Source organism: Phoca vitulina, unplaced genomic scaffold (genome assembly GCF_004348235.1).
Source record: "Phoca vitulina isolate PV1807 unplaced genomic scaffold, GSC_HSeal_1.0 scaffold5, whole genome shotgun sequence".
Classification (NCBI taxonomy): domain Eukaryota; kingdom Metazoa; phylum Chordata; class Mammalia; order Carnivora; family Phocidae; genus Phoca; species Phoca vitulina.
In genome coordinates, this window is record NW_022589708.1 from 10,955,412 (window position 1) to 10,969,479 (window position 14,068).

General features: G+C 39.5%; 1 protein-coding gene and 1 pseudogene across 3 annotated transcripts in view; one reads left to right on the forward strand and one right to left on the reverse strand.

The window, feature by feature from the left end:
* LOC116631502 lies at positions 1–1,131 on the forward strand (annotated as a pseudogene).
* Positions 1–14,068, reverse strand: part of PCCA (propionyl-CoA carboxylase subunit alpha) — a 417,324-nt gene that overhangs the window by 182,230 nt on the left and 221,026 nt on the right. For all 3 annotated transcript variants that reach the window (XM_032402683.1, XM_032402681.1, XM_032402682.1), the window contains one exon: positions 11,365–11,475. In XM_032402683.1, the coding sequence (XP_032258574.1) occupies positions 11,365–11,475 (111 nt within the window). The remainder of the gene's footprint in view (positions 1–11,364; positions 11,476–14,068) is intronic.

The window sequence follows — 14,068 nt, forward strand, 5'->3', positions numbered from 1 at the left end:
GAAATCAATCAATCAATCACATACATCATGTTAGTACCCAGTGCTTCTATCTTATAGAACTATTAGTCAGGCAAATCAATATTTTATCAAACATCTATTATGGAGCTAGTATCATCCTAGGCACTGGGCACGCAGTGGGGAGGAGAGGGAGCAAGACTGCTCAAATAAGACAAAAAATCCAAGAGGGATCTATCAACTAGTTTTGGAAATTCAGTAATAGACCCCTCAATGGCCTGATTAAATCACACTCTTCTAGGCTTTGAGAAGTTCCTGATTGTCTGCAACACTTAAGTAGTGATGAAAACATCTCATATGATCCCATAATTACCCTATATGAGGATTACAAAAATTTGGTCTCAGTCTTCTCAAAACATAGTCTGTAAGAGCAATTCTCGGTTCCGCCGCCCTCTTTCTCTTCAACGAGGTGGCGGAGCAGTTTGGTGGCGGCAGCCTTGCGGATTCGCGCCAGCAGACGCAGAGATGCAGATCTTTGTGAAGACCCTGACAGGCAAGACCGTCACCCTGAGGTCGAGCCCAGTGACACCACTGAGAATGTCAAAGCCAAAATCCAAGACCAGGAGGGCATCCCGCCTGACCAGCAGTGGCTGACTTTTGCGGGCAAACAGCTGGAAGATGGCTGTACTCTGTCAGACTATAATATCCAGAGAGTCCACCCTGCACTTGGTGCTTCGCCTCTGCGGTGGCATCATCGAGCCTTCCCTCCGCCAGCTGGCCCAGAAATACAACTGCGACAAGATGATCTGCCACAAGTGTTATGCTCACCTGCACCCCCGCGCTGTCAACTGCTGCAAGAAGTACGGCCACACCAACAACTTGTGCCCCAAAAAGGTCAAATAAGGCCCCTCCACTGGCTCTTCCTCTGCCGCAGGGCGGCCTCCTGCCCGAGCCCCAAGGCCCAATAAAGTTTCCCTTTCATTGACTGGAGCAGTAAAAAAAAAAAAAAAAAAAAAAGCAATTCTCAAAGTGTAACCTGGGGACTACTGGGAGTCCCCAAGAGCCTTTGGGGGCCTGTAAGGTCAAAACTACTTTCATAATCAAGCCCAAGTCAGGCATGGAGCCTGCTTAGGATTCTCCCTCTGCCCCTGCCCCTCCAACCCTCCCACGCTTGCATGCACATGCTCTCTAAAAAAACAAACAAAAAAAAAGTGATGATCTACTGCAACCTCCATGCAGTACGAATGTCTCTTCTACAGTACTGTTTGACAGACGGTTATCTAGGATCTATAAAACTCCAACACTTACAAACTGAAAACTCTTCCAAAGATTTCTAAATCATTTGACTGTTACTTCTCATACTGAGTCAGACTGTTTGTGACTTCCACCCAACTTTTCCAATCTGAAGTAACACCAAATAATTCTATTCTTCTAATTCTTTTCTTTCTTACACTTGTACATTACCAATCTTGAAGGATATAGACTGCAATTAGACACCCTGCCCACCATAACTAATCTTATGATAATGGGTTCTAGCATGAGGCTACTCCTGATCTCAAATCAGAGGGGCCTTGATTCCTGTTGTCCTCTTATGGCCTGATGCCCATGACATGTCTACCCTGGCTCTGACTTTGGAATCCTGCTGAATGTTAATGTTCTTCATTACTATGCCCTCTGGTTTTTACCTTGCTGAAATCTCTGGCCCAGCTGGTCCTGATGTCTGGTAATACATGTTCCAAATGTTGTTCTAACTAGATTAGACTCAAATCCGGCCTACCCCTTTGGACCCGAAAGCTGGTCCAAGGCAGAAACGGGCCCTGACTGAATCTTGGGTTTGAGATGAAGATCAGAGTGATCAATATATGGTAGCTCTACCAACTACAAAAGTGACCCTTCTGTGCTAGACACAGTCAACAAATAAATACAAATCAGTGCCTAGAGCTCAACTGGGCCAAACTGATGACAGCTGCCTTATTCCTTATTAATACATCTCCAATTCTCCAGGCTAACCACCTACAGTCCCTTCAAAGTTCTTTACACAAGATGTATTTCTCATACCATCTCTAATAAGAGATATGATTTTCATCATCATAATCACTTTCTTTTGCACACACAAAAAAATGGAAGGATAGTTTTAGTTCTTTTCTAACAACGGTTAACATTTACAAACTGTGAAATAACAGACATTAAAATGTAAAGGGCTTTGTCTAGTATCAGAACCATGCGGAGATAGTCTGTGACTAGGGGTTATATAATCATACTATGGCTCAATACAAGATATTATTAGACTATGCTTATAGCATATAATAGCATATATTAAAAAACTTATTTTAGTTTTTCAAAAATATATCTGCTATTTTTGTAGGTTCCAAGGTATAATATACAGTAATTTTTTAAAATTACAAAAAGTCCAAATGTGAAATTTCAACAAGTAATTTGCAATCGACATATGAAATCTAAAAAAAAAATCCACGTTTTAGCCATTTAATGGACACTGACCACACAATAATAATTTAAAAAGAAAACTAATTTTTTTTTCACAACAGCTTTCAATTTCAAGTTTATGGACCAATTAAAATTTTTTAAAAATGCTAAATTAGGGCTTAGCATTTTGCCAGAGACACGACATTTTACATAACACTATCATATCATTAGTTTTCTTTTTTTTTTTTTAAAGATTTTATTTATTTATTTGACAGAGAGAGAGACAGCGAGAGAGGGAACACAAGCGGGGGAGTAGGAGAGGGAGAAGCAGGCTCCCGGCAGAGCAGGGAGCCCGATGTGGGACTCGATCCCAGGACCCTGGGATCATGACCTGAGCCGAAGGCAGTCGCTTAACCGACTGAGCCACCCAGGCGCCCCATTAGTTTTCATTAGAAATCTTTTTGAGGGACTCTTGGGTGGCTCAGTCGGTTAAGCACTGGACTCCTGATTTCGGCTCAGGTCGTGATCTCAGAGTCCTGAGATCAAGCTCCATGCTGGGCAGAGACTGCTTAGGATTCTCTCCCTCTCCCCCTCCTGCTGCCCCGCCCAGCCCTCCTACCCCCATTCACGTGCATATGCACTCTCTCAAAAAAAAAAAAAATCTTTTTAGATCACTTCAAGGGTGCCTGGATACGCATCTGCCTTCAGCTCAGGTCATGATCTCAGAGTTCTGGACTCGAGCCCTGTGTTGGCCTCCCTGCGCAGCAGGGAGTCTGCGCTTCTCCCTCTCCTTCTGCCCCACCCCCACGCTCATTCCCGCTATCTAATAAATAAATAAAATCTTTTAAAAAAGATCACTTCAATCCCTAGGTAGTAACTAGACTCCTCAATTTTATTCCAATTGTTTTTGTGTTTTATGTCTTATAATTAGTCTTTATCTGGGATTCATTTTTGTATTTGGCATAAATTAAGGGGCTAAGATTTCATAAAAAGTAAGAGGCAAAATTCCCACATATGCTAATTTCTGTTTATGAGCTCCCTATTCCATTACACTGACATATTTATTCATTTTTCTGTTTTCTGTTTTCAAGTACTTCCATTCTCACACTTTACATCATATTGTTTAGAGAGGCTCAGCAATACATTTTAATACACAAAAGGCCAATTTTTATCATTTTTCATAATTTTCTTGGCTATTTTCAGAAATTTATGAATACATATAAACTTTTTAATCACTTAAGGCAGTGGACCTTGTGAATCTAACTGATGGTACATAAAATCTGTGTATCAATTTGGGAAAGATTGGCACTCCTATCCTTTTGAGTCCCCAAACAATAACTGCTATGTTTTTCCATCTCTTCGCATCTTACTTCTTTATCCTCGACAAGATTTTACAGTTTACAGAATCATATAGGTTCTATGTCTTCCCTATTAAATTTCTCCCCACCATTTTACAAGATACTACAGCTAATATGAACAGGGTTGGCTTTTTTCCATTTTCATTTCAAGCTGGCTCTTACTAACAAAAAGAAGAGACACTAACTTTGCATGCTTATCTTGTTGAATTCAGCCACCTTGCCAAATGTGCTTTTAGTAAGCCTAGAAATTTTTAGTAGTATCTTCTGGGTTTTCTAGGGACAAAATTATAAATAGAAGAAGAGAAAATGTTTTCTTTTTAAAATATTTAAACGAACTTTTTTTCTTTTTTTGGACTTTTTGATCCTCTAAAACAATGATTGATAATAATGGTCCTTTTATAGAATTCATTTGTTCCTGACTTTAAGGGAAATTTTCATAGCATTTCCTTTAAAATTATGTTTGTTATTCGTTTTCAGTAAGTAGGTTTTTAATCAAATTTAGTTTAATTTTATTTCTGATTTCAGAGTGTTTTAATTAGAAAAGGCAACTGAATTTTTACAAACACCTGTTTAGCATTCCTTTTTTTTTTTTCTGGTAAGCCATCAGTTTTTATGTTTTTCTAATTGCAATGGATACCATTAACAAGCTTAGGGTTTTTTTAGCTTTGAGGTACCACTTGCATACAAAATTGCAATGGATACCATTAACAAGCTTAGGGTTTTTTTAGCTTTGAGGTACCACTTGCATACAAAAAAACTTCCTCCTTACAATCAGTCCTCACCATTTAAGTGTGCAATTCAAGAGATATGACAAATGGGTATGTCCATATAAACATCACAACCGTCTATTTAGAATTTTCCACTACTCCAAAATGCTCCCTTGCATCTCTCCAATCAAGACCTCTACACTCCTTTCCCTCCCTGGCCTCAAGCAACTAAATTCTTTTCTGATTTCATATAAATGGAACTAGACAGTAAATACTCTTTTGTGTCTGTCTTCTTTTGCACATAATATTTTTGAGATTCACCAGTGTTTCTGAACGAATCAGCAGTTTCTAACATTTGAACGTTAGGAAGTATTCTTTGGCATGAATATACTGCAATTTGTGTAGCCACACACTCCCTGAGGGCTTTCAAAGTAAGTGGGAAGGTGTGATTTGGTTCTAAAAATGAACTCTGGCTACTGAGTGAAGATGAATTGGAAAGTGCAAAGGTGGGAGGAAGGAGGTCCGTGAGAAGGCTGTTCAGAGTCCAGGCAAGAGGGCAGCAGCTCAGGCTGGGGTGGTGTGCTAGTCTGGCACCGAATGGAGACATGCCTGCATTCAATTCCCAGCTTTACGTGAACAAGCGACGGCAAGTGCATGGCACTAAGGTTTGTGAGCAGGTCCGCATCTGGAAAAACCTGCAGTTTCGATGAGGGGGTTGAGAACACCTGCTGCCTGTTATCTCCCAGCAATGAAACCCCCACAAGGGCAGCAAGTCTTTTTGCTGACTGAGGAATCCTAAGCACCTAGAACTTTGGGATGTAGATAAAGTGTATTTAAATACTTCTGGATTCTTCCTATCCCTTTGTCAAGTGTGAAGGTAAACAAGAGAACACTGTAATCTGACACTTGTTTTTCACCTCTGCCAACCCTGATTGAGAAGATTCACAAGCATGATCCTGGGAGTCTGGGGGGCCTGAACAGTGAGGTGGCAGAAACCCCGAGAACCTCCAGGCACACAGGACAGACACGGCCCCACACTTCAGTGGTAGATGTGTTCAACAGCAGCAAGTCACTTCCACTTCAAAGTTAGAACCCTAGCCTGAGAGGAGTTCTAGGAGTTTCTCAAATCCATCTTTTGAAACCTTCAGGAGCATTACAGCTTGATTATCTCTGCTGCACTCTCTGGTGAAGACAGGCTGGAAAAAGGTACAGCTCTTAATTTAAAAACCCTTAGTCTTTTTGAAACAGTTTTCAGTATCCCAAGACCCTAGACCACTACCTTTAACCTAATAGATTCAGTAAATATGAAAGAAAGGAGAAAAACTTCCTCCTTACAATCAGTCCTCACCTTCGTAGCCTTTGTGGGGATTGGGGTGTATGTTTGGGGGGGATTTCAAACAAAAGTCCCAAACCCCAAATAATGTTTAGGTTCTCCCACCGTTACTCATTAAGTTGGTGGTTACTACATGGAGGTCACATCACAGAGTAGCACCCACCAGGTCTGTGATACACCTCTGTAAACCTTGTGCTATTATCACGCCCATGTGCATGACCCAGTTTTTAAGAAGCCTGATCTGAGTCTCTTAAGTGGCTTTAGTTCTGTCATCTATTTTTAAGAGTCATCTGGTGCCTCCCTTCCAATCTAGTGTTGTCTTAAATGATGCTGACAGATACCTGATCCTGAGCCATGCATGTTCTCTCTTCGTGGGATGTGGCTTTGCTGATCATCTGCTTCATGTGTAGGCTTCATGTGTTGGGGGATCTGTAGGTAATCTCTCTATGGCCAGTTAGGTTTCTCAGAGAAGAATATTCTACCACTGTGACTGTGAGTACCTGCCTGACTGCCTGCCAGTACTTTGGGAACCAAGTGGGGAATGACGTTTGGGAGAGGGGGCATCACCACATTCAGTATGTCCACACTCACTCAATCCTCTGTCCTCTGGTGTAGAGGGCATCTTATTCTCTATGGAGAAAAATCTCAAAGCTTTTTCCAGATGGGAGAAGAACCACCCTCCTCTAAAGAGTAAGGGAGGGAACATAGAGAAATTCTTCCAGAGATTTTAGACCAGTAGTCTTACTTACAGGAATTTCCCAAGCTATCTGAACCTAATAGTGGCTAAGACTCCTGCAGGGTTCCATGGTGACAATGAGCTATTTCCCAGTTTTTCACGTTGTCAGCTTAGGATTCAACTTTCTTAAGTTGCTAAGTCAGTTAAGAATCATCTTTTGGCTCTTCATTTTCCAGAATGCTATCTCTTCTTTTTGTCCTCATGGACTTGCGTCTTTAAAAGACTAAATTCAGGGGTGCCTGGTTGGCTCAGTCAATGGAGCTTGTGACTCCTAATCTTAGGGTCATGAGTTCGAGTCCCACACTGGGTGGGGAGCCTACTTAAAAATAAATAAATAATAAATAATAAATACTAAAAGCAAGTCAAAGGTTGGGAAAAAAATATTTTAAGATTTTATTTATTTTTGAAAGAGAGAGAGAGCATGAGTGGTGGGAGCAGAGAGAGAAGCAGACTCCCCCCCACTGAGCAGGGAGTCCATTTCGGGACTCGATCCCAGGCCTGAGCCGAAGGTAAACACTTAACCGACTGAGCCACCCAGACGCCCTTTATTTTTTAAATTTTATTTATTTGTCAGAGAGAGAGCGACCACAAGCAGGGGGAGCAGCAGGCAGAGGGAGAAACAGGCTCCCCGCTGAGCAGGGAGCCCAATGCGGGGCTCGATCCCAGGACTCTGGGATCATGACCTGAGCCAAAGGCAGACACTTAAGCACTGAGCCACGCAGGCATCCCAAAATGTGTATATTTAACCTGTCATCTTTACCTCAAATTGGTTAAAGCACTTTCTTCAGTTATTTCCTCAAAAAAGGTATAGATAATGATATATTTCTGAATCTTTATTCTAAAATCTCTTTCCATAATTGAGAAGCAAAGGATATGTTAGTTGGGTTTAGTACTCTTGGGTCAAGTTCTTTCTAATGAAGTTGATATCTTAAGATTTTCTCATTTCCAGTATATGGAGTCTGAAGATGATTCTCTGCATATGACTTGGGTGTTTTTTTCTTTCTAGAAGCTTTAAAAATGTTTTGTTCTTGATACGCCTACAAGAGCTACTTTTTATCATTAATCTTGTCTGAAACTCAACGAATCTTTCCAATGACACTTCAAGGTTTTCTCAAGAACAGTGGAAAAAAAAAAAAAAAACCCCGATTATTACTTTTAAAATTAACCTTCCTTTATTTATCCATTTTCTCTTCATGAACTATTACGTACATACAAAATCTCTCGGGTCTTCCTTCTACATCTCTGATTTCACACCTTATTTCCTTCGCTTTACCTTTTTACTACATATTTTGAGAAACTTCCATTTATTCCTTAGGGTCACTAATTTGGTTCTTAGAAGTGGCCATCCTGCCTTTCACTTTGCTGAAACACTTCGAAAAATCAGTTCTTAGTTCATTAAAGTATTTCTCCTCTAATTTAATGTCCTTAATTAAATTTTCTTACTATTTTTCAGTAAGCTCAGTCATTTGACTCTCATATGAGTTCTAAAACACCTCCCATCCTCAGGGATTCCTTGAGGTCTTCCACCTTAGATGGTAATCCTTTTCCTTTGTACTCATGGCTCTGTTTGCTGTCAATAGTCATGTCAAAGGATTAGGCAGCAGTTTGCTGGTAAATGATTAACAACCAACTTGGGTATGAAGAGAAGAGAAACACACCAGTGTGCAGAATTTGCAGTTTCTTTACTGTAAGTACTTTCTCCAAGGCTGATTTCCAACAATCAGCATCTCATCAGAAAGAACAGATTCAGAGATGAGCAGCAGTGCCCTAGAAGAGTCCTTGGAGAGGAGCTACAATGGTCTAAACACTGCCTCATCCTTGAGGTCAACCTTGATTCCCTTGATCAGAACTGGTTACTTTTTTTTCTGTGCTCCAGACACTTTGCTTCTATCTTCACTTAGCACTTATTTTGTCCTGTAGTGTAGTTAGTTCTTTACATATTTATTTCTCTTGTGATATAAGCTCCTAAGTGCAAGGAAATACATTATTTGTTTTTCAATTTCTTCGAGAGCCTACAGCAATTATTCGTTGAGTGACTTTAATGACTCAAAGGCAACACAGGAGTCCAAGTATCAAAGTACCACTATCACCAGCTAGACCCCAAGACATGATCTTTACTGCCCACCTGTTTGTGCTCACCAACCTCTGGCCCAAATTTTTCCTTACACTCTTCTTTCTAGTTTCTCTCTTAACTCAGACAAAAGACTCTACAGGCATAAAATCCTGTGATGGAAACCGAAACTAGCCCTCAAGCAGTAACAACTGCCTAAAGAGTTCCAGCTGGCCAGACCACCCAGACCAGTTTGAAATCAACCCCAGACTCAAACCTGAGCAGATGGACAATGGAATGACAGTTATCCTTACTTTTTTATACTAAAATCTCCACCAAAGGAAGAACACAAGCCTCATTTACGTAATATACAATGTATGTACAGGCATGTTTCCTTATGGCACATGCGTGACCTTATGCCCGTCTTTACATACTATGACAAGGCTCCCTATCTAAATATTCATCCTAACCCTAAATAATAAGAACCCATGCACCCATGCTCAGAGAGTCACAGCTTTGGAAGTTACTCCCCGTGATCTCCTTATTTGCTGCAAATAAAGTATCCTTTGCGTGACAACTCCACCTGATGTGGTTTCTATCTGTGACTCACCAAGGAGCAAACTCACATTGATTTGGTTACACCACTTTTAAAGGTATAGAAATAAGTGACTAAATTTAATGGTAAAGAGAGAAGTGTAATTAATGGTATATTACTTGTGTTGAATCAAATTTTTACTAAAGATATGCAACTTTCCAGAAGAGAAAAGTTAATTCCGATCATTTCCTTTGACGCAGCAAGAGGTTAAACTGTAGCGAGGCCACAGAGAAAGGAGAAAGGAGCCCAAGGGTTCATTACAGGCCACTGAAATGACAGTTCTTAAAACATCTTCTTCCTCATTTTTCCTTTATTCCAAAATCAAAATATTATCTTCCCCATTTTTCATTTATTTTTCAGAATCAAGGAACAATAGCATTTCAACATCAGAATCTAGGAAGTATATATGAAGAACACATTCCTGTGTAGCCTATGTTTTAGTTTTAAGCACAGTCATTCCAAAGGTCAATCTCAGAACCTTTAGTAACACTGTCCTAGTCTACAAATAAATTCGGGATAATAAACATATATAATAGAAAATTTTAATGCAGTCATAAAAACAGGCACTTGCCTGTGAACAGTGCCTAGGATAGTTGGACAGATGGGAAGCAGACGGGTAATCCCAAAGGGGCAAAATGACCCGGCCTCAAACATATGGAGAAGATCCTGGATTAACTTCAGTGGCCACTTCCTGCTGTCTCTTTCAGGCACATATATCAAACAATCAAAGATGATACAGTTTAATATATCAAATACCTGCTCTAGGGAAAAACAGGGAGGGAGGAAGAGAGTGATAGGAAGAACAAGAGACAGTAGCCATTCAGAGAAGAACGGACATGAAAATAATATGAGGGAAGACAGTAAGAGGTCCACATTAAGAATGGCAAAGCTAGGTGTGTATTTTTAAAGTGCTTATAGGCATTCTAAAACAACATATAGCATACTCGAAAAACCTGTATGATTTATGATTTTGAATCCTACCAGAACTGAACGAGTACTGAAACAGGGGGAGGTGGAAACTCTACGTTCAATTACTGGCTTTATTATATTATTGGCCATTTAGCCTTATCACGCTCTCTGAGCTTTTGTTTCCTCACATGTAAAATAAAGGCTGAGATTAAATAATGGTCCTTCTAACAACTTATAACAATTTTTAAAACTGTTCCTATCTTATATGAGCATTAAGAGAATTAGACTGTCCATGCTGATAATGCCCTATCAAAACAGAAATGTAATATATTAAGTTTACCCTGGAAAATGGCAATGTTAGGTTTTTAAGTAAATTTCTGAGCTCTCCTGAGAACGTGGAACATTGGGGCGCCTGTTCTGTAAAATCTAAACTAAGAAATTGCTTTGTAAATGTATTCAAAAGCCCAATACATGGAGTTGACCTGAATCTATACACAGCCCCTAATATGACTGAGTCATCTTACACACTAAAATACTCTAAATGGATCTAAAGAACCCTTGCCATTTGTGAGAGAAAAATCTCATCCTCACATATCCCCAAATTCATCAGAAACATATGCAGATACTTCTGGCTTTTACTGGAATAACATTTCCATTAAGTCACATGGAAGTCCTATTGGTTTATCTCACATATTAACCACGTTTTTAATGCTCACTAATGGGTTTTCTCGGTCTCTCACTTGAGCAATTTTTCTACCACCGGAAACACTCACAGGTAACTTCAGAGTGCTAAATTTCACATTCTCCTCATTACTTTATTAAAAGCTTCATTTTATGGATAAAAACAATCTTCTTAAACATCTTCATTTTCATTAATAGGAATAGCATGTGGTATTCTGAAATTTTTAGTGCTAATTTTCATAAAGTTTTAATCATTAGAGTTCCTGCATATACCCATATAATGTAGCAGCAGGGAATACAAATTTGAATTGGCTTTCAGAAACCAGAAGATCAGGTAGGCTAATGCTCTGTCTACATGTTTTACTTCAACACTGGACTCATACCACATTCCACATAGTTGAATTCCTCACTCAACAAAATGATGGATTATTGCACATTCATGAGTCATTCATGAATACTCAAAATCACGAATGTCAATAGTCTAGGATACTCTATGTTAATAAATCTAGTACAGTATGGGCTAAAGGCCTTAATTTCAAAATAGAAAAATTATACATTAAAATAAAGTATAAAAGTAATAACTTTAATACAGTAAAATACTTCAGTGCATACAAACCTTTAAAGCCATCAGGATATACATCAGAAAGAAATTTAGTGTTGATGTCTCCTTCTATAAAGCGTGAGTTGATTATCACCTCTCGGAGTAATGCAATATTATGTGTAACTCCTAAAAAAAAAAAAAAAAAAAAAGATATCAGATTGAATTAGAGAACGAATCAGTTAGAAGTCTCTTACTATCCAGAGAATCTGTGTCTTATGACCAAGCAAGAACCAGACAAGATTATTCATCTCCTCGACTTCAAGTAATAACAAAAAATGTCTGAAGCTATGGTAGCAATAAAACACCAAATGCAAACCTAAGAAGCTTATGCTGCCTAGTCAGTTCAATAGGGAAATTAATGTCTTTTCAGTAAATGGTACTGAAACAACTAGATATCCATTTGGGAAAAAAGAAAAACCCTAACTCAGACCCATACACCAAAATTAACCCAAACTGGATCACAAATCAAATGTAAAACCTAAAACTATAAGACTTACAGAAAATACAGGAGAAAATTCTGATTATCTTGAGGTAGGCAACAGATTCTTGGGTAGTACACAAAAACCGTGAGCCACAAAAAAAGTGTACTTTATCAAAATTTAAAAGTCTGCTTCAAAGGATACAGTTAAGCAAATGAAATGGCAAGCTGAGAGAAAATGTTCACAACACATGTATCAGCCAAAAAATTTGCATCTGGAATATATAAAGAATGCTTAAAACACAGTAAGATGACAGAGCAAAAAATGGGCAAAGGATCTGAACAGACATTTCACAAAAGAAGATATACAAATGAGAAGTTGCTGCACATCACTATCATCAAAGAAATACAACGAGATGCCCCCAAACACCAAATTAAAGTGGCTAAAGGTTAAAAGACAGAAACAGCACATCAGTGGGGATGTGGGAGAATGGGTGTCACACCCCGTGGTTGGGATATAAATGGCACAAATCCCTTGGAACTGCTTGGTAGGTTCTTAGAAAGTTAAACATATACTCACACATATGACTCAGACAAGTCACTCCTAAATATTTGCCCAAGTTAAATAAAAACATATATCTATACAAACAGTTATACACAAAACTTACTAGCTTTATTTGCCATAGTCAAAACGGGAAACAATCTAAATGTCAATCAATAGATGAATGAATTAGCAAAATGTGATTTGTCCATTCAATGGAATTCTATTTAGCAATAAAAAGAAATGAATTACTAAAATACACAAGGATGAATCTCAAAATAATTACACTGAATTTAACGAGACTACTGTAGGCGTCCATTAATATAAATTTCAGAAAAGTCTCAACAACATACAGTGACAGAAAGCAGATCACCTGGTTGCACTGGGACACGGATAGAAAGGTGGTGGACTGCAAAGGCAATGAGGAAACTTTTGGAGGTGACGGAAAGATAGATACAATAGCAATATACGTTTAAAAGATAGTATCTTGACTGTGGTGATAGCTTCACAGATGGACACATATGTCAAAACTCATGCAACTGAATACTCTAAATATGAGAAGTTCATTTTATGTCAAGTATACTTCAATCAGTAGAAGAGGAGGAGAAAGAAAGAAAGAGAGAAAGAAAGAAAGAAAGAAGGGGAAGGTAAGGGAGAAAAGCTTGTGATCCAATAGGAAACTCAGAAACACTGAGCCTAATACACAAGGACTCCTACAAAGTTAAAATAGGTAACTGCCAGGCACCTGGATGGCTCAGCTGGTTAAGCGACTGCCTTCAGCTCAGGTCATGATCCTGGAGTCCCAGGATCGAGTCCCTCATCAGGCTTCCTGCTCAGCAGGGAGTCTGCTTCTCCCTCTGACCCTCCCCCCCTCATGTGCTCTCTCTCTCTCTCTCATTCTCTCTCAAATAAATAAAAATCTTAAAAAAAAAAAAAATAGGTAACTGCCACAAGAAGGATTCGAACAGTATTGGGTGAGTTCTGTGAGACAGAAGGACTTTAGGAAGAGAGTATTTGATCTTGGTCGCACATATTACAAAGATGTAAAGAGGACTAAAAGGGAGGATGAGAGCATGTCAAATCCAGGGGAAGCGGGAATTCGATCAGGCTTCCGCAAGAGAAGAAGGACTAGAGCATGACAGAGCTGCATTAATGTGAGGTTTACTAATTCCTTCCAATTTCTTCATCCTACTTCCTTACCCACTTTCTCATCTATACCATTCTGCTGCATAACAAACCTAGGAAGCCTGATTCTGATCTTGCTTCAGTCTTACAGAGTGCTCACTTTCACAAAAATTATTCCCAAGTAAGCAAAGAATCAGACCCTCAGGCTCAAGCACCAGATCTACCCCTCACCTTGGGGAAGCGATTTTGCCTCTCAAAGATTTAGTTTGTCATCTGTAAAATGGTGATCCCAACAGAACTTATTTTGCATTATCATCATGAGGTAATGCTTAAGGCAATGCCAGGCACTCAGGAAGGTGCATTAATGTTGTGTTCACTGTGATCCTTCCACAAGAGAACGGCTGCAGAGCAGAAGCCAGCGCGCAGTTAAATACACATCAGACAGCAGTTGTGCTCCATCGGGAGTCTCCGCACTAACCTCTCTCCCTAACTTCCAGCTTCACATCCTGCACGAGTCCCGTTCCTCCGAAGTTTACAACTCTTTCTATCCACAGGACACAGCCATCCTAATAGGCAGCAGTCAGCAAACTCAGCCTGCAAATCCGACTGCCCCCTATTTTTGTATATCAAGTGTT